General features: G+C 44.1%; 1 protein-coding gene across 1 annotated transcript in view; it reads right to left on the minus strand.

Moving 5' to 3' along the window:
* The window catches only part of LOC142590346 (uncharacterized), a 173888-nt gene that overhangs the window by 26535 nt on the left and 119532 nt on the right, over positions 1-27821 (minus strand). The window contains exons 14-16 of the mRNA XM_075702401.1: positions 20880-20914; positions 15919-15994; positions 322-397 (exon numbers count right to left, since the gene is read on the minus strand). Of these exons, the coding sequence (XP_075558516.1) occupies positions 322-397; positions 15919-15994; positions 20880-20914 (187 nt within the window). The remainder of the gene's footprint in view (positions 1-321; positions 398-15918; positions 15995-20879; positions 20915-27821) is intronic.

Here is a 27821-nt window from a genome sequence, read left to right on the forward strand (position 1 = left end):
CTACAGGCCATTCCCGCATTCTGCAGAAAGCGCTCGGAAGGACGACGATGATATTCGGAAAAGCACGTTCGTGTTTGTTATTCTGCTATCTTGGATGTGAATTTTCCACATATATTTGTAAATTTCGCCCACCCTCTATGTCACAATATAGGTACATATTACGTTTCAAATATCTAAGCGCTACATTTGGAGAACATTCTTGCAACATGGTTCGGAAGGCATTTGAACGGTGGTGGAAATATATATATAGCCGAGTATTGTTTAAAAATGATTCACAACTCCTTTGTGTCGAAAAAAGGCAGTGTTATCAAAGTGACTCACCGTCGGCGATTCCCTGTAATCCAGCCATCACGATTAGCAATCCACCGGATATTGCCTTCATTCCGGCCGGCGGCTCCTGGTTGAGAGAAGGGCGAGTTGTGCTTGTGAGAAAAGTGAACAATGTTCCGAATTTCTCGCGGTGATGACGGCGTTGAACTAGGTCGGCGTAAAGCAAAAGCTTGGCGCGAGCACACGGAATAATTAACACCTTATGCCTAAGATCTAATTTGCTTTAAATATCTGCAAAACAACAGCTTTTCTCTATTTGCAACCCGCACGAATACCGTCCTTACTGCCAGCAATAGCCATATCTGCGACCCTTTATTTCTCAGGAAAATGCTACAGCCATAGATTTACCAAGGCGTATCTCGCATCTTTGTACCAAAGAATGACTTCAAGAAACGCCTAATAACGCCGAGGCAGGCAAGAACATTTCCGACTGCACGTGATTGCCGCTGGCGGAAATCAGTGCCTGCAATATCAACACTAAACAACGCTTTAGTTGGCATGCATCCTGAAGCATTTGCTTTCGGGAAATTGTTGCTATTGAAGGATCACCGACCGCAGTGGCACAGGGGCTATATAGCTTTTCCTCTTGAGAACAAGACTGCAGATTCAGTTTATGGCCTGGGCGCCCGCATTTCTATGGCTACGAGAGTGCTAAAGAAAAGCTCGTGTACTTGCATGTAAATGCACGTTAAGAACACCTGGCGGTACAAATTGTTCAGGAGTCGCCAACTGCGGCGTTTCTCGTAGCGTTGTGTTGCTCTCGGACGCGAAACCTGATAATTTCAACTGCATCATTCAAGCCTGCCAGCACCAAGGACACACCCACGCAGGAGACATCCCGATGCTATATAGCGCGTATGTCTACATATTCCTACACCAATTTGGGGGGCTTCGTGCCTTGATTTGTATTATTTTCCCGCGAAGTCTCAATGAACGCTGATTTCCAAATTTACCGGAAACCTATTTCGTCACCGTAGTTCAGGGAATGGCCTCAGGATTGCCACTAAGCGGACGCCGCTAGAGCACCGATCGATGAAAATTCAACATTAAACTATTTTCGTAATAGTACAGGTCGTTTTCCCGCGATGCATTTTGGCCAGGCTAATGGCGGCATGGTCGCTTTCTTTTTGCAAACACCGTGTGCGAGTTCGGTTTGCTTCTCTGATGACGTGTAAAGTGCAGTTGTAGGTGTCGTTATGAAACGAGCCTATTCAAGGGAGACCAGCATGTGCAGCTAGTACTTAAATTTCATTTGAACCACGACAAGTGCTGCCATTAGTAGGTGAAATATGCAATGAATAGAAGCGCACTTGCGAATTAGCGAAACAGACAAGTACAACATATCTACGAAGCTCTTGCCATGGAACATTTATTTATCGAATGCTTAACTAAAGTGCCGATTACTAAGGATTGATATAGTCTTCGTCCTCGCTTCTATTCCATAGCAAAAAAGATGGACTCGTAGTCTCTACTCTACTGCCATTATGGTCTTAAAATAACCAATGTTTAAACTATGTAAGTGGGTAAACATCCAAGTGGAATATACTAATATGCAAAATAGAAATTAGCCTTGTCTCGCCAAAGGGCGGAAATTATTAGGACATATTCAGCAAATGGACGTCTAACTACGTCATATGTACACTCGACATGTCAGGGTCATCCAAAGTTAGGCAGGCGTTTAGGAACGTCACTTATAAATACCCACAAAGAATCGTTCACTTTCTATCTCTCTGCGTATAAAACCGACACGATAAGCATACACAAAGAAAAAAATTTACGGGAAATTTTCCGCAATATAGAAAAATCACCAGGCAGGAAGCTGGAATGTCCTCAACCCAACGTTTGGTATAGCTTTGTTTGGAATTTCCACAGACAGCTCTTGTGTTTTCTAAACAATGTGTGCTCATTTCTCATTGTTTACACTGCAGCGGGAGAATGGCTGATTGATCTAACCATCGTTTTAAGAAAAAAGCTATACGCGCTTGTCAAGCTTCTTCCTCACCATTTGTGCCTGCTCTAAACACAAACATTATTATTGCTGCCTCTCACTCGCTGTTCCACAAAGACTATGGTCATAAACTGCGTACTTAATGATGGACTTAAACTGGTGAACTTAATCTCCTATTGTGGATTTTTGTAGACAAATGTCAGTATTTAGTACCCAAGTGTAAGCATATAGATGACGATATAGTAGAGCAAGAATTGGCAAACTTTTGTTTAAAAGAATGTTCAGTTAACAAACCAAATCTTCCAGAAAGCACAGCCGAGTAAACAATTTCCACAGGGCCCTTGCACCGGCCACAGGGCATTTACCGGAGGATTTTTACACAGAACTCTCACCGACACCACGAGCTAGGGCTGCGAACGACCTTGCAAACGCCAAGGACACACATCTCTGAGAGTTATACACCAAACGTTTCGCAAGTTCATAGCCGTAACTTGAAAAATTGACAGAGGCACCTTAGTCTCCTTAGGTGCGTTCAATGCGAAATAATTCTGATTCTTCTGCGCGATATCTTTACTTGGTAATGTGCTCGAATCGGGAAAAGTCAATTTCGAGGATGGGTGACCCATTTTTTGGGTGTGAGCCAATTCAATTACAGGAGGGGGCCAGGTCGATTTCGAACTCACTTTTCGAATTGGCCAAACTCAATCTTGGAAGTGGGAGACAGCTTTTCAGGGTGGGCCAAGTCAGTTATAGGAGTGAGCCAGGTCAGCTTTAAAACGTGGGCCAACTCAATATTCGTATTGCTCAAATTGAATTTTGGGGGTGGGTCATCCAAATTTTGGACTTGGGCCCGGCTGGTTTGGAACATGGGTCAACTCTATTTTCGAATTGGGCTAAGTCATTTTTTATGGGGGCCAAGTCAATTTTTGAATAGGGCCAGGTCGGTTTGAAACGTGGGTCAACTCAATTCGCAAATTGGGGAAAGTGAATTTTTCGGGTGTGGGCCCCGGCGTGCGTCCGACGCCGTGAGTGTTCATCGTGGGATTTCGCAGTGCCACCCGCACGAGGTCCAGCGCCAGGTGCGTGACTTCGTCCCTTGATCACGGGGGTTTTTTGTACCATCGGTTGTTAACGCCCGAAGGACGCCCTTCGGCTTCATGGGGAATATAAGGCCTTCGCATTAAAAGCTCGCGGGACCGCCTTCGGGCGCGACATTTGCTTTCCGGCAAGCGTTCAGGTATGACATGGCAAATATGCATGGCGTACTTCGAGTGTTGGTTGCTCCGCTCGTCAGGCCTGTTTCACGTATTCGTTGTAAATCCGTCTTGCCGCGGTCGCAGCACCAGCGGCCGCCAAACCTACCCCTCCTACTTCTCCCTTCACTCGCGGCACATGAACCAAGAAAACGTGTGTTCCCTCCAAACCATCCTCATTCACGCCCTCTTCTGTTAAACCTGAAACCAACGCGCGCTCCCTCATCCTCTCCACTTGCCTGGGAGGTAGAGAAGGGCTAATGCTCGCACAATCATTTGTGGATTCCTGTGGATTACGCCGCACTGGAGAGGCACAAAAGAATAAGTGTATGAGATACGCACGAGGCGTGCTGTGAGGTCTGGGAAATTGAGCCATAACTATGACCCCGGGAAACATTAATAGTTTAGTTACCAGTTATTACTAGTATTAGTTGTCAAAGAAAGCACGTTAATCAATGTAGACAAATTTCATTTTTATTTATTACCCATGACACAGAAGGCATTACAGCGAGAGAAGAAACAGTCTACTACAATGGCAACTGTTGGTTTCATGTATATTTGCAACTAAAGCTTCTTGTAAGCTGCACAAATTCATACACGACCCGACACAAATTGCGCAGAATAAAAGAACTAAAGGAAAGTGAATTCTCAACGGGAAAACTTATAGAGGCGCAACTAACACCTACGGTAACTGCGCGTCGTTATTTTCAACCATGAAATATTCATGTTGTACATATGGAAGCATATAATGCACATGGACCTTTCCAGGTCGAGAAAATGCCATTCAGAGGCACATTGTGTAAAAACAAGATGAAAGAGGCAGTTGATATTAGCAAGACCAAAATCTTGTAATAAAAAAAAGGCGACAAAGTTTATAGAACCTACGTTTATCTGCGCATGCGTATGCGTCGCTAGATATACGTAATAAAATGTGGATCCTTTTTATGCTCAAATTCATCCTCACCAATACTGTGCCTGCGAAAGGAATTTGGCCGGGATCAGTTGCCGCACCAGGAGAGCTATCCAAAGCACTAGCCTTATTTCATGCGAGTTAAAGTCACTGGCTCCTTGAATGTAAGAGTGGAATTTTACTTTCAGGAGCGAATATACACAATGCATTTAGGCGATCTAGTTTATTTGCTCTCATCACGAGGAAAACAGTCCTCGTTTCAACGCCATTTTCTTTTGAACCATTTTGCAACATTTATATAACCGCTTCAGCAAAATTTCAAATCAATCATATTCCAAATGCTGGATGGGTGTAACGTTCTTATACTGCTGGCAATTCCCATAACAATATGGCCGTTGCCAAGGAATTGTGAATTTGTGTCCCCCTCAGCGACAGAGCGTTACATCCACTGGGTCACTCGAGCGGCCGTACAAATGATGTGCCTGAAGTATTTCACGACAAATAAACCTGCATACGGCGATGTGGGAAAAATTTTTGTATCAAATTGTGCCTCAGTATCAAGACTGTTGTACAACACGACTCGCGCGCAAACCACCTGATCTTTATCCTCCTCGAAACTACGTACGTGGACGGAAAGCAGGTGCAGTCGGCCCATCAGCTGAGCTTATCAGAGCTCTAGCACTTATGGTTATGCGAAGGTCCCTCGCTCATTGACTGCACTAGTGTGGATTTACTATGAAGCGCACAAATTTATTTCAGAGGAACCCTGTGTAAAACTTTCTATGCCCTATAGCTTCTTGCGGTGTAGCCGACATGTCAACTTGCCGTTTGACCAAAGGGCTTAAAATGTTCAATTATAGCGCTACTCACTTCTTCTCGGTCAACCCTTCCGGCAAGCCTGGGCGCTGCAAACGAGAGAGAGCGAGAGAAGGACTGAGCGAAATGGTGAGAGGGGGCTCCAAAAAGCCTAATATGTAGATACTGAACAGTAGATACGTAATAAACAGCATTAAGACATATTTAACTAAGATTGTGTTGCTGAAGGCGACTTTTTGTCAGTTACGTTTGTCTGTTTTATGCAAGTTTTATACAAGTTTTATGCGTAGGTGACGTTCTACCGCTATTACATAGGCGCAGATTAAAATAAGCTACTGCATGTATAGAGTGAGCGAATTGGCAGCGGCCAAAAATAAATAAATTCACTTAGGCCCCAGTACAATGGTTGTCGACGGTTGTTAATGCCAGTAGTATTCAAGCAGCGAAACGACACATCGTACAGCATAGATGCCAAATATCGAATTTTGACATTCGTAAATTTCCGTCGTAGTGACCCACAGAGAGCCAGGGTGTTACAATTTTTTATGTCTGCAATCAAGCCTGCTCTGACTCTTATTCAGGCATTCGTACACCCTTCATTCACAATCAGTTACCGTTAGGCATCGCCACATAGGCGGCAGCAACAGCAGCACATGTGGAATATCAGAGATGACAAGGAAAACATTGTTTTTTTTTTAATAACACTGACTTTTTCGGCTAATATGATGCTGCTAATTTCTCCTGTTCTAATATACTTCCCCCACTTTAGGAAGAGTATAAGCTAGCTGAAACCGACTGGCCCTATCTACGTTATCTACACGTTTCCCTTCATCTGTACGTCGCAATTATTTCTTAAGTAGCATTACCACAATTATTTCACTCAAATCGCAACAACGCTGTCGTAACTGACTCCTACGTGGCTGTGTCAGTTCTTTCGGCAGTATATTTAACCCGACTGCGATTTCAACCCTTGTGCTGCCCTGCTCACTCCGCATGGGGGCTGGAAAGTGCTTCTATACGTTGTTCATCAATTATTATTATTATTATTATTATTATTATTTTGGGTGGGGCGACTGTTAGCGAACCATACATCGTTTTCACGTTTCCCTTCCAAACGTTTCGTACTATAACGCATCACCCGTCATCTGCAGTACCCAGAGAATGGTGTCGTTATCATGATGATCGCTGTTGGGACTGATCGATGTTGAAATGCCACCCAACGACATTACCGAAATTTTGTTTATTAGTACGAACTCATAGGATGATGACCAATGGACCTATCATAATTCGAGCTCCTTGAAAACGCATGTTGTGTATGACACTATGCTGTGCATAAAATAACGAAGACCATAAACCAGACAGTCAAACAACGAAGACTACGTTAGAGGCAGCGAATACGATTCCTTTGTTAGTGACAGCAAAATATTGAAAACCCTGGCTTCAGAACCTCTTTTTGTTCAAAGAACTCTTCATTGGCTAGCCGCGTTAGCACATTCTTACGCACGAGACTAGCGCTCGCGAAACGGGCGCTTGATTCGATTCATTTTAGAGCGCAGCTCTTTGGCGTCCGTTCCTGGGTTTCGCGTCGTCGTCGGCGTTGTCGTCGGCCTCGTAACCAGCTCCGCCCCCCTTTCATCCCCCCAGCGCTAGCAGCGACCGACTGATACCGCTGGATGCCGCTGACGCCGCTAGAGAGTCAACATAACGTGACTGCATAGAACACCGTCGCCGCCATGCAGAAAGAGGAGGAAAGGTTCCCCCCCCCCTGTTCTTGTGTGGCGGATAGGGTGCTCTTCAGTTGCCGACGCGCCGGTTATTTCACGTAGGCCCCGGCACGTCGACGAATACGTGACCACCTTCCCACGGCTAGACCTGGTTCTTAGCGCTGCGGACGCGAGGGTATCATATTGTTTGTGTCGGCATCGGCGGCGTTGTCCCTGAAACCAACTCCGCAGCTGGGGTTGACTCACTATCGGCGTCAGCGGCATCAGTCAGTCGCTGCTATCTCTTCCCTCCTCCCTTTATCGTGTTGTCCGCTTGCTGCGCGCGCTTCTGCCCCCATCGTTTGCCGCTGGGTGTACACGCCACCCCCCTCCCCCCTCTTCCTGAGAGTCTCCGGTAGTCAAAGCGCCGGCTCGAACTTAATTCCTTTCTTCGCTCCTCGCTCCTCTACTGCTGTGGTGCTCGCAGAGACCACAACAGAGCGGCGGGAGTCGCTATCTACTTGCGCACAGGTCTCTCTGCAATACCAGTCGAAATGTTTGGCACGTCACATGAAGTTGGCGAACTGTGCGCCGCAAAGTTGCCCAACGGCTTGCTGGTAGTAGCTGCCTACTTCGCCCCTACCGCACTCACGAAAGACGTCGTGCACTTCCTGCAACTCGCATTAACCGTCCATCGATCCACACAGATGTTAGTAGTGGGGGACTTTAATGTTGACATAAAGACAAACAGCAATTTCCTAACACTTATGCGGGAGAACATCCCGTTCCTCTCGCTCGTAACGCGTCCCACGGCTGTGACAACCTCGCGAGGCACTTGTATAGATCTCGTCTTTGAGAATCAAGCATTGGTGTACCAAGTCGAACATATATCAGTCTATTTCTCCGACCACAAAGCTTCCTTCATGACTGTCAAGAACTGTTAGTGGAGTCTTTGTTAAAGGAATACGTGTGAAAAATAAAAAAAAATTCTGTGATAGCGCATACATGTGTTGCTCGATTTCTTTGCCTCAATCTATCGAAAAGGTGAAACAGCTTATTTGCTGCGCTCAAATTTCGCATTAGGAAGTAACCTAATCGTCGGTAATTTTTTACACTGTCTTTGCTCTTGAACAATACTTATATCCTAATCCTCACACATTGGGATTTCGTGCCGTAAGAAGCACGGAGTGCGTCAACAAATGAGACAACGATCATGTATTTATCGTACCCAGACATTTACCACGACCACTTTTTCTTCCGAGTGTGCCAACACTCCGCAGAAATCGGAGCCCATCAAGTTGCTAACATGTCGAAGTGATATCGAAACGCACGTGGGGCTTGTGTGTCTCATCGTTTTGTGTCCTCGTCTGTGCGCTCTATAGCGCAAAACACCGGTGTGTTTGTTCATAGAAGTCTCTTACGCAACAACTCATCGTAGGAGAAAACTCCAGCCAACCCATATGCTGGACATACTAGTGAAACCAGCTAGCCAGTGGTAAAAAAGCAACAGCAAATGCATATCGTAGTGAATTAGGCCAGAGCTGCTGCATCGAAGAATAACAAGGTACAGCAAACACCGCGCTATACATTCCACTCCGTTTGTGTTTTCGGTCTCTGCTCTGTGCGTACATGCATGTTGTATTAGAATAAAGGCCAAACTATGGGACATCAGCGTTAGCTACGCATACCTTGCAGCAGTACGTCATTGTTTGGCACCAACAAGGCGCCCAAGCACCGCTGGACACTGATGAAGGCTTGTTGCAAGGTATTAGTGGCAGCACCTTCATGAGCCAGTGGCACGGCCCCTGGAGGTCCAAGTGAACATCCCTCGTTTCGCGAAAACCTGTCGACAGAGGCAATATTCCGCAAGCTTCTATTGCTCCTTCCTGCTCTGAGCTGTTCATTTCTACGAAAACAACATTCCTTACTACGTACACACTGTCGTGCGCGTTCGTTACAGACTTCCGGTGGGGTCTCCAATGTATATCTACAGAAGCAACTACACTCAGAGCGTGTGTGGAGCTCAAAACACTGCGGAAATTAGAATGCCCCGATGCTTCACGAAGCAGCAGTGTTGAGCGCGCCCAGCTCCCCAGTCCATTATATATATATATATATATATATATATATATATATATATATATATATATATATATATATATATATACATATATATATATGTGTGTGTGTGTGTGTGTGTGTAGCATAGCTGTGGGTGAGATGGGCTACCCAGATAATTTCGGAGACAGCACCGCAGCGTAAACTCAGCTTCAAAATGTTTTCTGCCGCAATAAAAGAGCTAACGAGCGAACTATTTTTGTCAAGGTTAGTTAAAGCGCCCTAATGGAGCACAGCGCAGGCACGAAACGAAATACCCACAACTGTCGCCAACATTCGTGAAATGGAAAAACTCAAGCTCGTGGCAAGTATACACCGCGTCGGCGAGTTACAGAAAAAAACGAGAAAAGAAAGGTGAGAGCCTGCCTTCTACTGTCTGCCCACTCCCTGTACATTTCCTCCTTATTTTATTTGGCGTCGGTAGTGTTCCCAAGCAGAGAAATGGTGAAAAAATCTGATAGGCTTGTCATGCTACTGCTCACTCACTCTTCACTCCTATTACATGCGGAGCTGCGATAGCTGCCGCGAATGCGCGTCAAACTCAAATGAAGCTCATATTTTTCCCGGGTGTGCTACCAGGAAGATCAAGATAAAGAACAACACTCATGGTAGCCGTGGAAGTAGAAAGAACGCTGCCTTTGCTTCGTGTTTTTGCACCTCGCCACGCTACCACGCTACGTGGTGCCGACGAGACATCTTGCCGCATTCCCGGCTTTTTCTTTCAAAAGCACGGCGAAAGTAATAAACGGGAACTGATACTAATAAATGTACTTATATAAAGCTAGTAAAATTGTAACGGAGAGCGTGAGGGATCAGTTTTATTGGCTTTTATTGGCTTTATTGTTTTTTTATTGTGCGCAAACTACAGCAGTTGCGATTTCAACCAAACAAAAAAGAATGCCCACAGCACACTTTCCGCGAGTATGGTTTTAACACATACGAGTAAGTGAAAGCTAAATTGAGGAAGAGTTAAAATAAGATCGGCTTGCAACTGCGAGCCCACATGAGCCTCGACGCGAGAGACGGGGAAGTGTCAAGGCCAAAAAATTTTCACACCAGCAAGCCCAAATATCTATGCCGATATAAATTATTTACCATAGTCAAACGATACAAATTATTTACTATAGTCAACATATTTATGTCCACTAAAGGACGGCGGCCTCTCCTAGCAATTTCCCTCTTTCCCTACCTTGTAGCAGCTCACATCTTATCCCACCACGTAGTTCTCTGCAGTACCCCACTACGCTTGTTTCTCTTCCGGCATTCATTCTTTGATACTCGTTATGTGCGCGACACATTACATGTGGTGCGCAACTGAATTTGTTCCGCTCAATGGCAGCTATAATATACGAGTTACGCTCATTAGGTCTATAATTTCCACAACTGTTTACCGGTCCCTCAACGTCACGCATATCGCATCTCGCTTTTTTGTTCGTCGTGTCATTCTCAACTTCTGCGCACAAGACAGGTCTAGTCTGTTCTCCTTCCCATCGGTTATGCACGACGTTGCAACCACAACGTTATTAAGGCAGGGGCCGCGTACAGAAGTCGGCCGAGTAATTGCCACTCGCTGTGTTATCGCTTTGGTGCAAGCTCGCTGCTGGTAACGTGGGCTGGTCGCTTTTTATTTTCGTTACACGGAGCTCTGTATCGCACAATATGACAAATAATTTCTCGTACTCTTTGCCTGGATATCAAGTTTATTGTCTTCATTCCCCCATAGCCAGCTTGCCACATGGCTTTAGTAGCCTAGCTGTAGATCGCTATATAGATATATATATATATATATATATATATATATATATATATATATATATATATATATATATATATATATATATATATATATATATATATATATAAACGTCGAGCGTCCTGGAGCACGGCAATTTTGCGTGTCTTCGAGGGCTTCTTTCATGCTCGGAAAAAACATTGTGTAGCACCACGTAATGATCAACAGAAAGCTGTATCGGGAGTATTTCAAGTTGCTCTACAACTTTCTCTTTGGCACCTTTCATCTAATTATAGTGTTTAAGAAGCTGACTACTAATTGATTAAGACTCATTATGTAATTAGGTAGAACGCAAAAAATGATTTGAGTATCTCCAAGCGAAGGCAAACTAAGTTGCCTTGCCATTTACGTAAACTACCTAATTACCTAAATTACGTGGCAATATCATTACTTAAATCTTGGTGCATGATAGTTCATATATGCAATTTACTCCCGCATATGTAGCATTTAACCGAGAACGAACCCGATTTGGTAGCACCATGCTTACAAGTACGCTAAAACATGGGGCCTTTTATTAAGGTATACACATTTTCACATTACATAGATAATCACCAAACTTTTATCATTTATGATGGTTACAGCCGAAGAGGCTCTGACGTTCTGATCCCTTTTATTTAGCTGCGAAGACATGCGTTGGTAATATAAACACTACATGGGCAAGAAAGACGTTCCGGTCTGGCATCACGTTGTTGTCACTAGATGCCTGGCGCCATTGTTAAAGGTCACCAGCAGCAACATTTCCCAAAAGCTTAATTGGTTTTATTTTAGTGGCGTATGCGATTGAAGAAATAATGGAACTGCGGGACTTTAATTTCCTCTTTCCTTTATAATATGGGCCATTAAAGAGCGCTTATGCAAACGACACATTCATGTGGTTGGCGGATATGACGCAAATTCCAAACATGGCCCCCCCGAGATTTGTAGCACGCTGGGCGTGCCGCCCAATCAGCACCACGGAGGCGGGGCTGGTTTCAAACATTCAGTATTATGCGTTGTATGTAAGGACCACCCGTCGCAAAAGCACTAACTTTATACAGGTTAATGCGCTTAGAGAATGTGTCACGCATCAGGTAGGTGTTAGGAAAATCTATGCAGCGTCTGTAGCAGCTACTCACCTGTAGAGCGAGGTCTCTCAAGAACTGCTCCACGTCGTCATGGAAGCCACGCTTGGCCTTTTCAGCGCTGCCACTCATCCTCCTGGCGGAGGCTTCCAAGAGTCATCACCATTAACTTCCAATTATCCAGGTGGTGCTTTAGGATCACCTGCTAGCGAGGCAAACGTTTAGGTCGGGCATTCACATCAGTTAATTCCTTCGGTCTACTTCAGAGTGGCAAGACGTATTTAGCTAACGTAATGTATTTAACGAATTTAAAAGCGCTCTTCTTTTGTGCTTTAGGTGCACGTAGAAAAAACCAGGTGTTCCGAATTATTTTTTTTCCGTAGCCCGCACAACGGGGGTATTTCATAATAAGATTATGGCTTTACCATATGTGAAAACACATTTTTTCCTCTCTTCGCCGCACGTTGCCTTGGGATGCCAAACGCTATGATTTCCACTGCATCATTTAATGTGCAAGAAATGCAGAAGCGCAAGAAATGCTGACCTGTAGCAACTGTTTTTCCGCGCAATGTGTTCATCTCCAGAAAGTTGTTTCAAATTTTACGCAAGACGACCATATTTTAGGAGGAGGCATTCGGAATCACTAGTTGTTCCTCTGCCAGTGGAAGATCTCACTGAATCAGGATTTCATATAAAAAACCACTAAGTATATTTTCTTCAATTTTGTGACACCTTCTTGAACTACCACGTTATATAGGAGCGAGGTTAAGATGGTGTAATTATCTGAACACAGAAAGAAATAGTACCTTAATGGATGGTGTTTTTTCCCAAGAAAAAGGCCAACTCGGTGGCGGCTACGCTGAATAACACCGTAGTATTTATGTTGGGCAATGTTTTTATAGGACGTAGGAATTCGTCCTCCTTTCGCGTACAACACGGTTGATATCGCGAAATCACTATGAGCTACTACTTCACGACGCTCTCATATACAACAAGCTTCTCATATACAACAGCTTAGCTTCGAAAACACGCCTGTCAAAATTATCTGGGTAGGAGGCGGAAAAACTCGAAATCTAAAACGTTAAGATATTCCACGAGCAGCAACATCAAAAAAACTGGAAATGCGCTTACTTTGTCTTTAAGCTGCCTTTAAGGAAGCTTTAGCTCGGGTGCTCCTATCTAAATACATGTGAATGGATAATTCGTTTTTCTCGGCAATCACGGGGCCAAATTTGATCAAATTTCTTGGATATAAAAGGAAAACTTAAAATCTAGTGACTTAAGGTTTCAAATGTTTGATTAATATCAGCTGCTTATTCAAAATTAGAAAAAAAATCGCAAATTTTCAGAGAACGAGAACTATCAAGCTTACACCTCTACCTTCGCAATGATAAATGATATCACAATTCCCTGAATTGCATCTCATAGTACATCTAAATCGGAAAAAATTTATATGTTACACATGATTCTAAAAAAATGTAGTAATATGGGAATATAGCTATTGCAGTGCCCTTTAACACAACGTGACAAATTTACGTAAGATACAAAATGACATACATAATTTGTCCGCTTTCAATGATCTAATGCATGCCGTTTACAGAACCGCGATATCTGTTCTTGATGCAGAGTTATTAATTTGTAAACTTTGTCCTTCTATATTTCTCAAGGTCCCGAATTCTTAAAAATCTTTTTAACAAAATTCAGGCCCTAAATCGAAATGCTGCTTCCGAAAGGCACTAGAGCTTAACTTTCTCCTTCCCATCCAACAAATTTTATTAATATCGATCGAGGGGTTATCTGAGTAAAACTTTCTTGCGTTTCACGTTTACTTGAATAGGCCGCGCCAGAAATGGGCCCGAGCTAAAGCTTCATCTGAAGAGTGGAACGCAACAGCATTCAAACACCCCTGACTGCTTCTCGCTCTTGCCAGTAACTGCACCTTATGTTACCGAATTGTTTAATGGCAAACGGTGGCGGCAGACGCTATGCCCGACGGCGAGCTTATTGGTAGAAACGCGGCCTCTTGGGTTGGTCGATGCTGGAGGTTGTCCACCAGCCGCATTAAACAATTGCATCGTTTTCGCGTTTCTGTTAATGTTTCGCACTTTTAATATTTAAATATTCTCAAATATTAAAGGCATGCGCTATCGGTGTTCTGTTTCATGACATTTGCTTGTGGGCTGTGATTCTCAAAATTCCGAGAAACAAGCCCGACAGGACGACTTGGTCACTAGGTCCTAAAAGCTTCAAGAATACAGCACTGAGGTCCTATACAAGTCCGCCGCCATGCACCAAGACGCCGATTGCCTATCACGTCATCCCGCGGACCCTCCAGACTTCACTGCCAACTATTCCGGCCTCTGCGTCATTACCATCTCCGGCTTGGGTGATATACGCAGTCAACAGCTCATCGATGCAAACTTGTGCTCCATCGTCGATCGTCCACGCTCTAATCACTTCGACCTGTCCCTCAGCTGTTCGTGCTCCGCGACAATGTTCTCTACGGTCGCAGTGCCAACTCCGACGGTCCCGAGCTTCTGCTCATAGGAGCTACGCCCCTCAGTGCTATTCTACACCAGCTCCACGATGCCGCAAAAGCTTGCCACATCGCAGTATCCCGTAAATACGCCCGCACGCGGCGATGGTTCTTCTGCCCAGGCCTTTACCGTTCTGTGCACCGATACGTTGCTAGTTGCGAGTCCTTCCAATGCCGCAAGCGTCCGCCCTTGCAGCCTGCCGGCCCACTTCAGCCTATACGCATTCCAGCTAGTTCGTTCTACACCACCGGCCATGTCCTCGTTGGACAATTTCCGGCGAGCATTTCTGGGAACAAGTGCATCACTGGCTACGCGATACTGTGGGCCATCACACGGGTACTGCCGATTAGTTGCGCCCCTGAGGTTGAATATTTGCTGCTTCATGACGTAATCCCCGACAACGGCGCTCCACGGCAGCTGCTGACAGATCGCGCTCACAAGTTTTCGATGATATTCTTCGCTCGCGTTCCACACGTTACAAACTAACCACTGCCTACCACCTGCAGAATGTTATTTGGCCGCTATCCCCGTTGTATTTTGAGACACTACTTCCATCATCTACGCACGCTTCTGCAGAACATTCCCGCGACGCCATCGCTCGTACACAAACTCAAACTCAAGCTCGTCACATTGCGCAGCACCGTCTCTCTTCCTCGTAGATGACTGAAAAGGCACGTTACGATAGCAATCACAGAAACCCTCACTTGAAGCCAGGCTCCTTGATTCTTTTTGGACGCCTCGCCACCACGTCTACCCATGAATACTTTGTTCAGCGCAAAAAGACAGACACAAGAAAGACGACACGACAAGGCGCTACTCTCAACTGACATCATTTGTCTGTCTTTTTGCGCTTAACAAAGTATTCATGGATTCGCACCAACTAGCCCGCCAACGCATTGTGCTGAACGTCTACCCATCTTCGAAACTTTCCCCCTACACCAGGCCCTAACAGGTACCGCGCCAGCTACGCCAGAGTTCACATACTAAGACTCTCCGTTAATGGTCAGTCGTCATTTTCATTTTCGTCCACCGACATCGTGCGTGTGTGCCGTCTCAAGCCGTACGTTTCAGCCTAAAACCCTTTCCTTGTAAGTGCTTATACGGCACTCCAACCGCCGGCGGTAATATCCTTCAGGCCATTCCCGGATTCTGAAGAAAGCGCTCGGAAGGACGACGATGATATTCGGAAAAGCACGTTCGTGTTTGTTATTCTGCTATCTTGGATGTGGATTTTCCGCATATATTTGTAAATTTCGCCCACCCTTTATGTCACAATATAGGTACATATTACGTTTCAAATATCTAAGCGCTACATTTGGAGAACATTCTTGCAACATGGTTCGGAAGGCATTTGAACGGTGGTGGAAATATATATATAGCCGAGTATTGTTTAAAAATGATTCACAACTCCTTTGTGTCGAAAAAAGGCAGTGTTATCAAAGTGACTCACCGTCAGCGGTTCCCTGTAATCCAGCCATCACGATTAGCAATCCACCGGATATTGCCTTCATTCCGGCCGGCGGTTCCTGGTTGAGAGAAGGGCGAGTTGTGCTTGTGAGAAAAGTGAACAATGTTCCGAATTTCTCGCGGTGATGACGGCGTTGAACTAGGTCGGCGTAAAGCAAAAGCTTGGCGCGAGCACACGGAATAATTAACACCTTATGCCTAAGATCTAATTTGCTATAAATATCTGCAAAACAACAGCTTTTCTCTATTTGCAACCCGCACGAATACCGTCCTTACTGCCAGCAATAGCCATATCTGCGACCCTTTATTTCTCAGGAAAATGCTACAGCCATAGATTTACCAAGGCGTATCTCGCATCTTTGTACCAAAGAATGACTTCAAGAAACGCCTAATAACGCCGAGGCAGGCAAGAACATTTCCGACTGCACGTGATAGCCGCTGGCGGAAATCAGTGCCTGCAATATCAACACTAAACAACGCTTTAGTTGGCATGCATCCTGAAGCATTTGCTTTCGGGAAATTGTTGCTATTGAAGGATCACCGACCGCAGTGGCACAGGGGCTATATAGCCTTTTCCTCTTGAGAACAAGACTGCAGATTCAGTTTATGGCCTGGGCGCCCGCATTTCTACGGCTACGAGAGTGCTAAAGAAAAGCTCGTGTACTTGCATGTAAATGCACGTTAAGAACACCTGGCGGTACAAATTGTTCAGGAGTCGCCAATTGCGGCGTTTCTCGTAGCGTTGTGTTGCTCTCGGACGCGAAACCTGATAATTTCAACTGCATCATTCAAGCCTGCCAGCACCAAGGACACACCCACGCAGGAGACATCCCGATGCTATAGCGCGTATGTCTACATATTCCTACACCAATTTGGGGGGCTTCGTGCCTTGATTTGTATTATTTTCCCGCGAAGTCTCAATGAACGCTGATTTCCAAATTTACCGGAAACCTATTTCGTCACCGTAGTTCAGGGAATGGCCTCAGGATTGCCACTAAGCGGACGCCGCTAGAGCACCGATCGATGAAAATTCAACATTAAACTATTTTCGTAATAGTAAAGGTCGTTTTCCCGCGATGCATTTTGGCCAGGCTAATGGCGGCATGGTCGCTTTCTTTTTGCAAACACCGTGTGCGAGTTCGGTTTGCTTCTCTGATGACGTGTAAAGTGCAGTTGTAGGTGTCGTTATGAAACGAGCCTATTCAAGGGAGACCAGCATGTGCAGCTAGTACTTAAATTTCATTTGAACCACGACAAGTGCTGCCATTAGTAGGTGAAATATGCAATGAATAGAAGCGCACTTGCGAATTAGCGAAACAGACAAGTACAACATATCTACGAAGCTCTTGCCATGGAACATTTATTTATCGAATGCTTAACTAAAGTGCCGATTACTAAGGATTGATATAGTCTTCGTCCTCGCTTCTATTCCATAGCAAAAAAGATGGACTCGTAGTCTCTACTCTACTGCCATTATGGTCTTAAAATAACCAATGTTTAAACTATGTAAGTGGGTAAACATCCAAGTGGAATATACTAATATGCAAAATAGAAATTAGCCTTGTCTCGCCAAAGGGCGGAAATTATTAGGACATATTCAGCAAATGGACGTCTAACTACGTCATATGTGCACTCGACATGTCAGGGTCATCCAAAGTTAGGCAGGCGTTTAGGAACGTCACTTATGAATACCCACAAAGAATCGTTCACTTTCTATCTCTCTGCGTATAAAACCGACACGATAAGCATACACAAAGAAAAAAATTTACGGGAAATTTTCCGCAATATAGAAAAATCACCAGGCAGGAAGCTGGAATGTCCTCAAGCCAACGTTTGGTATAGCTTTATTTGGAATTTCAACAGACAGCTCTTCTCTTTTCTAAACAATATGTGCACATTTCTCATTGTTTACTCTGCAGCGGGAGAATTGCTGATTGATCTGAACATCGTTTAAGAAAAAAGCTATACGCGCTTGTCAAGCTTCTTCCTCACCATTTGTGCCTGCTCTAAACACAAAAATTATTATTGCTGCCTCTCATTCGCTGTTCCACAAAGACTTTAGTCATAAACTGCGTACCTAATGATGGACTTAAACTGGTGGACTTAATCTCCTATTGTGGATTTTTGTAGACAAATGTCAGTATTTAGTACCCAAGTGTAGGCATATAGATGACGATATAGTAGAGCAAGAATTGGCAAACTTTTGTTTAAAAGAATGTTCAGTTAACAAACCAAATCTTCCAGAAAGCACAGCAGAGTAAACAATTTCCACAGGGCCCTTGCACCGGCCACAGGGCATTTACCGGAGGATTTTTACACAGAACTGTCACCGACACCACGAGCTAGGGCTGCGAACGACCTTGCAAACGCCAAGGACACACATCTCTGAGAGTTGTACACCAAACGTTTCGCAAGTTCATAGCCGTAACTTGAAAAATTGACAGAGGCACTTTAGTCTCCTTAGGTGCGTTCAACGCGAAATAATTCCGATTTTTCTGCGCGATATCTTTACTTGGTAATGTGCTCGAATCTGGAAAAGTCAATTTCGAGGATGGGTGACCCATTTTTTGGGTGTGAGCCAAGTCAATTACAGGAGGGGGCCAGGTCGGTTTCGCACTCAGTTTTCGAATTGGGCAAACTCAATCTTGGCAGTGGGAGACTAAGCTTTTCAGGGTGGGCCAAGTCAGTTATAGGAGTGAGCCAGGTCAGCTTTAAAACGTAGGTCAACTCAATTTTCGTATTGGTCAAAGTGAATTTTGGGGGTGGGTCATCCAAATTTTGCACTTCGGCCAGGCTGGTTTGGAACATGGGTCAACTCTATTTTCGAATTGGGCTAAGTCATTTTTTATGGGGGCCAAGTCAATCTTGGAATAGGGTCAGGTCGGTTTGGAACGTGGGTCAACTCAATTCGCAAATTGGGGAAAGTGAATTTTTTGGGTGTGGGCCCCGGCGTGCGTCCGACACCATGAGTGTTCATCGTGGGATTTCGCAGTGCCACCCGCACCAGGTCCAGCGCCAGGTGCGTGACTTCGTCCCTTGATCACGGGGGTTTTTTGTACCATCGGTTGTTAACGCCCGAAGGACGCCCTTCGGCTTCATGGGGAATATAAGGCCTTCGCATTAAAAGCTCGCGGGACCGCCTTCGGGCGCGACATTTGCTTTCCGACAAGCGTTCAGGTATGACATGGCAAATACGAATTGCGTACTTCGAGTGTTGGTTGCTCCGCTCGTCAGGCCTGTTTCACGTATTCGTTGTAAATCCGTCTTGCCGCGGTCGCAGCACCAGCGGCCGCCAAACCTACCCCTCCTACTTCTCCCTTCGCTCGCGGCACATGAACCAAGAAAACGTGCGTTCCCTCCAAACCCTCCTCATTCACGCCCTCTCCTGTTAAACCTGAAACCAACGCGCTCCCTCCTTCTCTCCACTTGCCTGGGAGGAAGAGAAGGGCTAATGCTGGCACAATCATTTGTGGATTACTGTGGATTACACCGCACTAGAGAGGCACAAAAGAATAAGTGTATGAGATACGCACGATGCGTGCGGCGAGTTCCGGGAAATTGAGCCAGAACTTTGACGCCGGGAAACATTACTAGTTTAGTTACTAGTTATTACTAGTATTAGTTGTCAAAGAAAGCACGTTAATCAATGTAGACAAATTTCATTTTTATTTATTACCCGCGACACAGAAGGCATTACAATGGCAACTGTTGGTTTCATGTATATTTGCAACTAAAGCTTCTTGTAAGCTGCACAAATTCATACACAACCCGACACAAATTGCGCAGAATAAAAGAACTAAAGGAAAGTGAATTCTCAACGGGAAAACTTCTAGAGGCGCAACTAACACCTACGGTAACTGCGCGCCGTTATTTTCAACCATGAAATATTCATGTCGTAGATATGGAAGTATATAATGCACATGGACCTTTCCAGGTCCAGAAAATGCCATTCAGAGGCACATTGTATAAAAACAAGATGAAAGAGGCAGTTGATATTAGCAAGACCAAAATCTTGTAATAAAAAAAAAGGCGAGAAAGTTTATAGAACCTACGTTTATCTGCGCATGCGTATGCGTCGCTAGATATACGTAATAAAATGTGGATCCTTTTTATGCTCAAATTCATCCTCACCAATACTGTGCCTGCGAAAGGAATTTGGCCGGGATCAGTTGCCGCACCAGGTGAGCTATCCAAAGCACTAGCATCATTTCATGCGAGCTAAAGTCACTGGCTCCTTGAATGTAAGAATGGAATTTTACTTTCATGAGCGAATATACACAATGCATTTAGGCGATCTAGTTTATTTGCTCTCATCACGAGGAAAACAGTCCTCGTTTCAACGCCATTTTCTTCTGAACCATTTTGCAACATTTATATAACCGCTTCAGCAAAATTTCAAATCAATCATATTCCAAATGCTGGGTGGGCGTATCGTTCTTATACTGCTGGCAATTCCCATACCAATATGGCCGTTGCCAAGGAATTGTGAATTTGTGTCCTCCTCAGCGACAGAGCGTGATATCCACTGGATCACTCGAGCGGCCGTACAAATGATGTGCCTGAAGTATTTCACGACAAATAAACCTGCATACGGCGATGTGGAAAAAATTTGTCTCAAATTGTGCCTCAGTATCAAGACTGTTGTACAACACGACTCGCGCGCAAACCGCCTCATCTTTATCCTCCTCGAAACTACGTACGTGGACGGAAAGCAGGTGCAGTCGGCCCATTAGGTGAGCTTATCAGAGCTCTAGCACTTATGGTCATGCGAAGGTCCCTCGCTCATTGACTGCACTAGTGTGAATTTACTGTCAGGCGTGCAAATTTGTTTCAGAGGAACCCCTATAAAACGTTCTATTCCCTATTGCTTCTTGCGATGTAGCCGACATGTCAACTTGCCGTTTGACCAAAGGGCCTAAAATGTTCGATTATTGCGCTACTCACTTCTTCTCGGTCAACTCTTCCGGCAAGCCTGAGCGCTACAAACGAGAGAAAGAGCGAGAGAAGGACAGAGCGAAATGGTGAGAGAGGGCTCCACAAAGCCTAACATGTAGATACTGAACAGCAGATACGTAATAAACTGCATTAATACATATTTAACGAAAATTGTGTTCCTGAAGGTGACTTTTTGTCAGTTACGTTTGTCTTTGTTGTACACGTTTTACGCGTGGTTGACGTTCCACCATTATAACATAGCCGAAGATAAGAATAATCTGCTGCATGGATAGAGTGAGGGAAGATACAGCGGTCAAAAAGAAATAAATTGCGGCCGACCCCAGCTTACGATAGTTGCCGACGTTAATGGTAGGAGTATTAAAGCAGCGAAACGACACACTGTGCTGCAAAGATGCCAATGATCGAATTTTGGCATTCGCAAATTTCCGTGGTAGGGACCCACAGAGAGCCAGGAGGGGCGTGTTGCAATTTTTATGTTTTGATATTAAGCCTGCTCTGCCTCCTTTGGAGGGATTCGTACGCCCTTCATTAACGATCAATTGCCGTTAGACACCGGCACATAAGCAGCAACAGCAAATGCGGAATATCAAAGATGACAAGGAAGACATTTTTTATAATACAGACTTTTTCGGCTAATTTGATGCTGCTAATTACGCCTGTTCCAAAATAATTTATGTACTTTACACAGATTTTCCTTGATCTTTACGTCGAAATTATATCGGAAGTTTAGTTAACACAATTATTTCGGTCAAATCGCAACTACGCTGTCGTAACTGCCTCCTATGTGGCAATGTGCCAGTCCTTTCGGCAGTATACGAGTATTTCACCCGATTGCGATTTCAACCCATGTGGTGTCCAGCTCACTCAACAAGAGGGCTGGTAAGTTCTCCTATATGTTTCACCAATAATAATAATAATAATAATAATAATAATAATATTAATAATAATAATAATTATTATTATTATTATTATTATTATTATTATTATTATTATTATTATTATTATTATTATTATTATTATTATTATTATTATTATTATTATTATTATTATTATTATTATTATTATTATTATTATTATTATTATTATTATTATTATTATTATTATTATTATTATTATTTGGGTGAGGCGAACGTTAGCGAACGGTATATCGTTATGATGATCGCTGTTGGGACTGATCGATGTTCAAGCGCGGTCCAACGACGTTACCGAAATTTTGTTTATTAGTACTAACTCATGTGATTATGACCAATGGACCTATCCTAATTCGAGCTCCTTGAAAACCCATGTTGTATAGGACAAATGCTGTGCATAAAATAGCGAAGACTAAAGCAGACAATCAAACAACCAAGACTGCGTTAGATGCAGCGAATACGATTCCTTTGTTAGTGACAGCAAAATACTGAAAACGATGGCGTTAGAACCTCTTTTTTACAAAGAACTCTTCATTGTCTACCCGTGTTCGCACATTCTTACGCACCAGACTAGCTCGCGAAATGCGTACTTAATCCGATTTATTTTTCACTGTCTTCGCTCTTGAACAATACTTATATGCTCATCCTCACACATCCAAAGTACGTCTGCGAAGGATTTCCGCGCTAACTCTGAAAGCTGCCGCACATTGGGATTTCGTGCTGTAAGAAGCACGGACTGTGCGTCAACAAATGAGACAACGATCCTGTATTTATCGTACCCAGACATTTTCCACGACCACTTTTTCTTCCGAGTGTGCCAACACTCCGCCAAAATCGGAGCCCATTAAGTTGCTCACATGTCGAAGTGATATCGAAACGCTCGTGGGGCTTGTGTGTCTCATCGTTTTGTGTCCTCGTCTGTGCACTCTATAGCGCAAAACACCGGTGTGTTTGTTCATAGAAGTCTCTTACGCAACAACTCATCGTAGGAGGAAACTCCAGCAAACCCATATGCTGGACATACTAGTGAAACCAGCTAGCCAATGGTAAAAAAACAACAGCAAATGCATATCGCAGTGAATTAGGCCAGAGCTGCTGCATCGAAGAATAACAAGGTTCAGGAAACACCGCGCTATACATTCCACACCGTTTGTGTTTTCTGTCTCTGCTCTGTGCGTACATGCATGTTGTATTAGAATAAAGGCCAAACTATGGGACATCAGCGTTAGCTACGCATACCTTGCAGTACGCCATTGTTTGGCACCAACAAGGCGCCCAAGCGCCACTGGACACTGATGAAGGCTTGTTGCAAGGTATTAGTGGCAGCACTTTCATGGGCTAGTGGTATGGCCCCTGGAGGTGCAAGTGAACATCCTTCGCTTCGCGAAAACCTGTCGACAGAGGAAATATTCCGCAAGCTTCTATTGATCCTTCCTGCTCTAAGCTGTTCATTTCTACAAAAACAACATTCCTTACTACGTACACACTGTCGTGCGCGTTCGTTACACACTTCCGGCGGGGTCTCCAATGTTTATCTACAGAAGCAACTACACTCAGAGCGCGTGTGGAGCTCAAAACACTGCGCAAATTACAATGCCCCGATGCTTCACGAAGCAGCAGTGTTGAGCGCGCCCAGCTCCCCAGTCCATTATATATATATATATATATATATATATATATATATATATAGCTGTGGGTGAGATGGGCTACCCAGACAATTTCGGAGACAGCACCGCAGCGTAAACTCAGCTTCAAAATGTTTCTTGCCGCAATAAAGGAGCTAACGAGCGAACTATTTTTGTCAAGGTTAATTAAAGCGCCCTAATGGAGCAAGCGCAGGCACGAAACGAAATACCCACAACTGTCGCCAACATTCGTGAAATGGAAAAACTCAAGCTCGTGGCAAGTACATACCGCGTCGGCGAGTTACAGAAAAAACGAGAAAAGAAAGGTGAGAGCCTGCCTTCTACTGTCCGCCCACTCCCGGTACATTTCCTCCTTATTTTATTTGGCGTCGGTAGTGTTCTCAAGCCGAGAAATGGTGAAAAAATCTGATAGGCTTGTCATGCTACTGCTCACTCACTCTTCACTCCTACTACATGCGGAGCTGCGATAGCTGCCGCTAATGTGCATCAAACTCGAATGAAGCTCATATTTTTCCCGGGTGTGCTACCAGGAAGATCAAGATAACGAAGAACACTCATGGTAGCCGTGGAAGTAGAAGGAACGCTGCCTTTGCTTTGTGTTTTTGCACCTCGCCACGCTACCACGCTACGTGGTGCCGACGAGACATCTTGCCGCATTCCCGGCTTTTTCTTTCAAAAGCACGGCGAAAGTAATAAACGGGAACTGATACTAATAAATGTACTTATATAAAGCTAGTAAAATTGTAACGGAGAGCGTGAGGGATCAGTTTTATTGGCTTTTATTGGCTTTATTGTTTTTTTAATGTGCGCAAACTACAGCAGTTGCGATTTCAACCAAACAAAAAAGAATGCCCACAGCACACTTTCCGCGAGTATGGTTTTAACACATACGAGTAAGTGAAAGCTAAATTGAGGAAGAGTTAAAATAAGATCGGCTTGCAACTGCAAGCCCACATGAGCCTCGAGGCGAGAGACGGGGAAATGTCTAGGCCAAAAAATTTTCACACCAGCAAGCCGAAATATCTATGCCGATATAAATTATTTACTATAGTCAAACGGTATAAATTATTTACTATAGTCAACATATTTATGTCCACTACAGGACGTCGGCCTCTCCTAGCAATTTCCCGCTTTCCCTGCCTTGTAGCAGCTCCCAATATCTTATCCCACCACGTAGTTCTCTGCAGCACCCCACTACGCTTGTTTCTCTTCCGGCATTCATTCTTTGATACTCGTTATGTGCGCGACACGTTACATGTGGTGCGCAACTGAATTTTTTCCGCTCAATGGCAGCTATAATATACGAGTTACGCTCATTAGGTCTATAATTTCCACAACTGTTTACCGGTCCCTCAACGTCACGCATATCGCATCTCGCGTTTTTGTTCGTCGTGTCATTCTCAACTTCTGCGCACTAGATAGGTCTGGTCTGTTCTCCTTTCCATCGGTTATGCACGACGTTGCAACCACAACGTTATTAAGGCAGGGGCCACGTACAGAAGTCGGCCGAGTCATTGCCACTCGCTGTGTTATCGCTTTGGTGCAAGCTCGCTGCTGGTAACGTGGGCTGGTCGCTTTTTATTTTCGTTACACGGAGCTCTGTGTCGCACAATACGACAAATAATTTCTCGTACTCTTTGCCTGGATATCAAGTTTATTGTCTTCATTCCCCCATAGCCACCTTGCCATATGGCTTTAGTAGCCTGGCTGTAGATCGTTAACAACTCTGTTACTACGTGCAAAATGTGGAACTACAGCATTGTAAAGCAGGATGGGTAGTCGCATAACACGTTTCAGCGTAATCAAAACAACTGACTTAGGGAATCATTATTGGCTCGATATCTTGTAAGCTATGGCAGCATAGCTTAGCATATAATGGTATGTAGCAGCGCGCACACACAGATACGTGCCGCATACAGAATATGCACATACTTATTGCTTGTCAGAACGGTATTGATTAAACGTGCATTATCTCTCATTCTTCTCAGATTAATTTGATATTCCAATAATACCGGCCTCACCGATATCGCCGTTTTCCTTCACTGTACTTCTGCACCGCTCTCACCATCACATCCAGTAATACGCTTATGCAAAGGCATGCAGAGGTTAGTAAACGTCACAGTGCGGGTATGCTAGCAACAAGTGGGGTTGTATTGACCATCTTCGTGGTGTCACAAAAGTTGCAGTTAAATTCAAACAAAGAACAAGAGGAACACTTCTGGCAGCTGCGACCTCTCGCATGCTCTATGCTAAAATCTGACCGCTCTCCACTGCATTCCTGTGGCTACGTCTTACCATCTTATATTCCTCAAGTCCCTTCCTTGTGGGCGCTACTGAATGTACGCTTCTTCGCGCTCATAAACTACCCGTGATTTCCTTTTTTTTTCTGAGTGAACATGCGCGTGTTGGCTGCATTGCGCCCTCCGTATTCTTTTTTATTTTTTTGCTTCTTTCTTATGGTTCACTCATACATGGAAACTGAATAAACTGAGCTATGGGTCCTTGCAATCGCACTCTCGATGAAGGCCGGACCACTACGGCACCGTAAAAGCTAAATGTTTGTTTTGTTTATCAACGTGCACCTGCACTTCGTTCATATACACAGGGTAGTTCACCGAATACTTTCAAAAATTGTTAAGGGTTGCCTGTGGCAGATAGTATAACTGTATTTCACGAGGCAGTCTACTCGAAACGGCGGAATCTACTTGCACTTAAATTAAAATGAATACTCGACTAATTAACAAACATTCGGTAACTAACGTTTAAACTAATTACCTCACGGCCCACCCTACAATTTACAAATTCTAGCCAAGAAGTTCGCAAGGCGGATCCACTTGGAATGAATACTCAAGATTACACCCGTTTTGAGATAATTCCAGAGCTTTGCGGAGAAATGCATTGGCGGTGTCCAGTTACACTTGCGCTTGAATGCATAAAATGCCGTTTTATTAATATATATATATATATATATATATATATATATATATATATATATATATATATATATATATATATATATATATATATATATATATATATATATATATATATATATATATATATATATATATATAAACGTCGAGCGTCCTGGAGCGCGGCAATTTTGCGTGTATTCGAGGGCTTCTTTCATGCTCGGAAAAAACATTGTGTAGCACCACGTAATGATCAAGAGAAAGCTGTATCGGGAGTATTTCAAGTTGCTCTACAACTTTCTCTTTGGCACTTTTCATCTAATTATAGTGTTTAAGAAGCTGACTACTAATTGATTAAGACTTATTATGTAAGTAGGTAGAACGCAAAAAATAATTTGAGTATCTCCAAGCGAAGGCAAACTAAGTTGCCTTGCCATTTACACAAACTACCTAATTACCTAAATTACGTGGCAATATCATTACTTAAATCTTGGTGCATGATAGTTCATATATGCAATTTACTCCCGCATATGTAGCATTTAACCGAGAACGAACCCGATTTGGTAGCACTAAGCTTACAAGTACGCTAAAACATAGGCCTTTTATTAAGGTATACACATTTTCACATTTTATAGATAATCGCCAAACTTTTATTATTTATGATGGTTACAGCCGAAGAGGCTCTGACGTTCTGATCCCTTTTATTTAGCTCCGAAGACGGGCGTTGTAATATAAACACTACATGGGCAAGAACGACGTTCCGGTCTGGCCTCACGTTGTTGTCACTAGATGCCTGGCACCATTGTTAAAGGTCACCAGCAGCAACATTTCCCAAAAGCTTAATTGGTTTTATTTTAGTGGCGTATGCGATTGAAGAAATAATGGAACAACTGCAGGACTGGTAATTTCCTCTTTTCTTTATAATATGGGCCATTAAAGAGCGCTCAAGCAAACGACACGTTCATGTGGTTGGCGGATATGACGCAAATTCCAAACATGGCCCCCCGAGATTTCGAGCACGCTGCGCCTGCCGCCCAATGAGCACCACGGAGGCGCGGTGGTTTCAAACATTCAGCATTATGCGTTGTATGTAAGGACCACCCGTCGCGAAAGCACTATCTTTATACAGGTTAATGCGCTTAGAGAATGTGTCACGCATCAGGTAGGTGTTAGGAAAATCTATGCAGCGTCTGTAGCAGCTACTCACCTGTAGAGCGACGTCTCTGAAGAACTGCTCCACGTCGTCATGGAAGCCACGCTTGGCCTTTTCAGCGCTGCAACTCATCATCCGGGCGGAGGCTTCCAAGAGCCATCTCTATTAACGTCCAATTATCCAGGTGGTGCTTTAGGATCACCTGCTAGCGAGGCAAACGTTTAGGTCGGGCATTCACATCAGTTAATTCCTTCGGTCACCTTCAGAGTGTCCAGACGTATTTAGCTAATGTAATGTATTTAACGAAT

Source organism: Dermacentor variabilis, chromosome 8, assembly GCF_050947875.1.
Source record: "Dermacentor variabilis isolate Ectoservices chromosome 8, ASM5094787v1, whole genome shotgun sequence".
NCBI classification, from domain to species: domain Eukaryota; kingdom Metazoa; phylum Arthropoda; class Arachnida; order Ixodida; family Ixodidae; genus Dermacentor; species Dermacentor variabilis.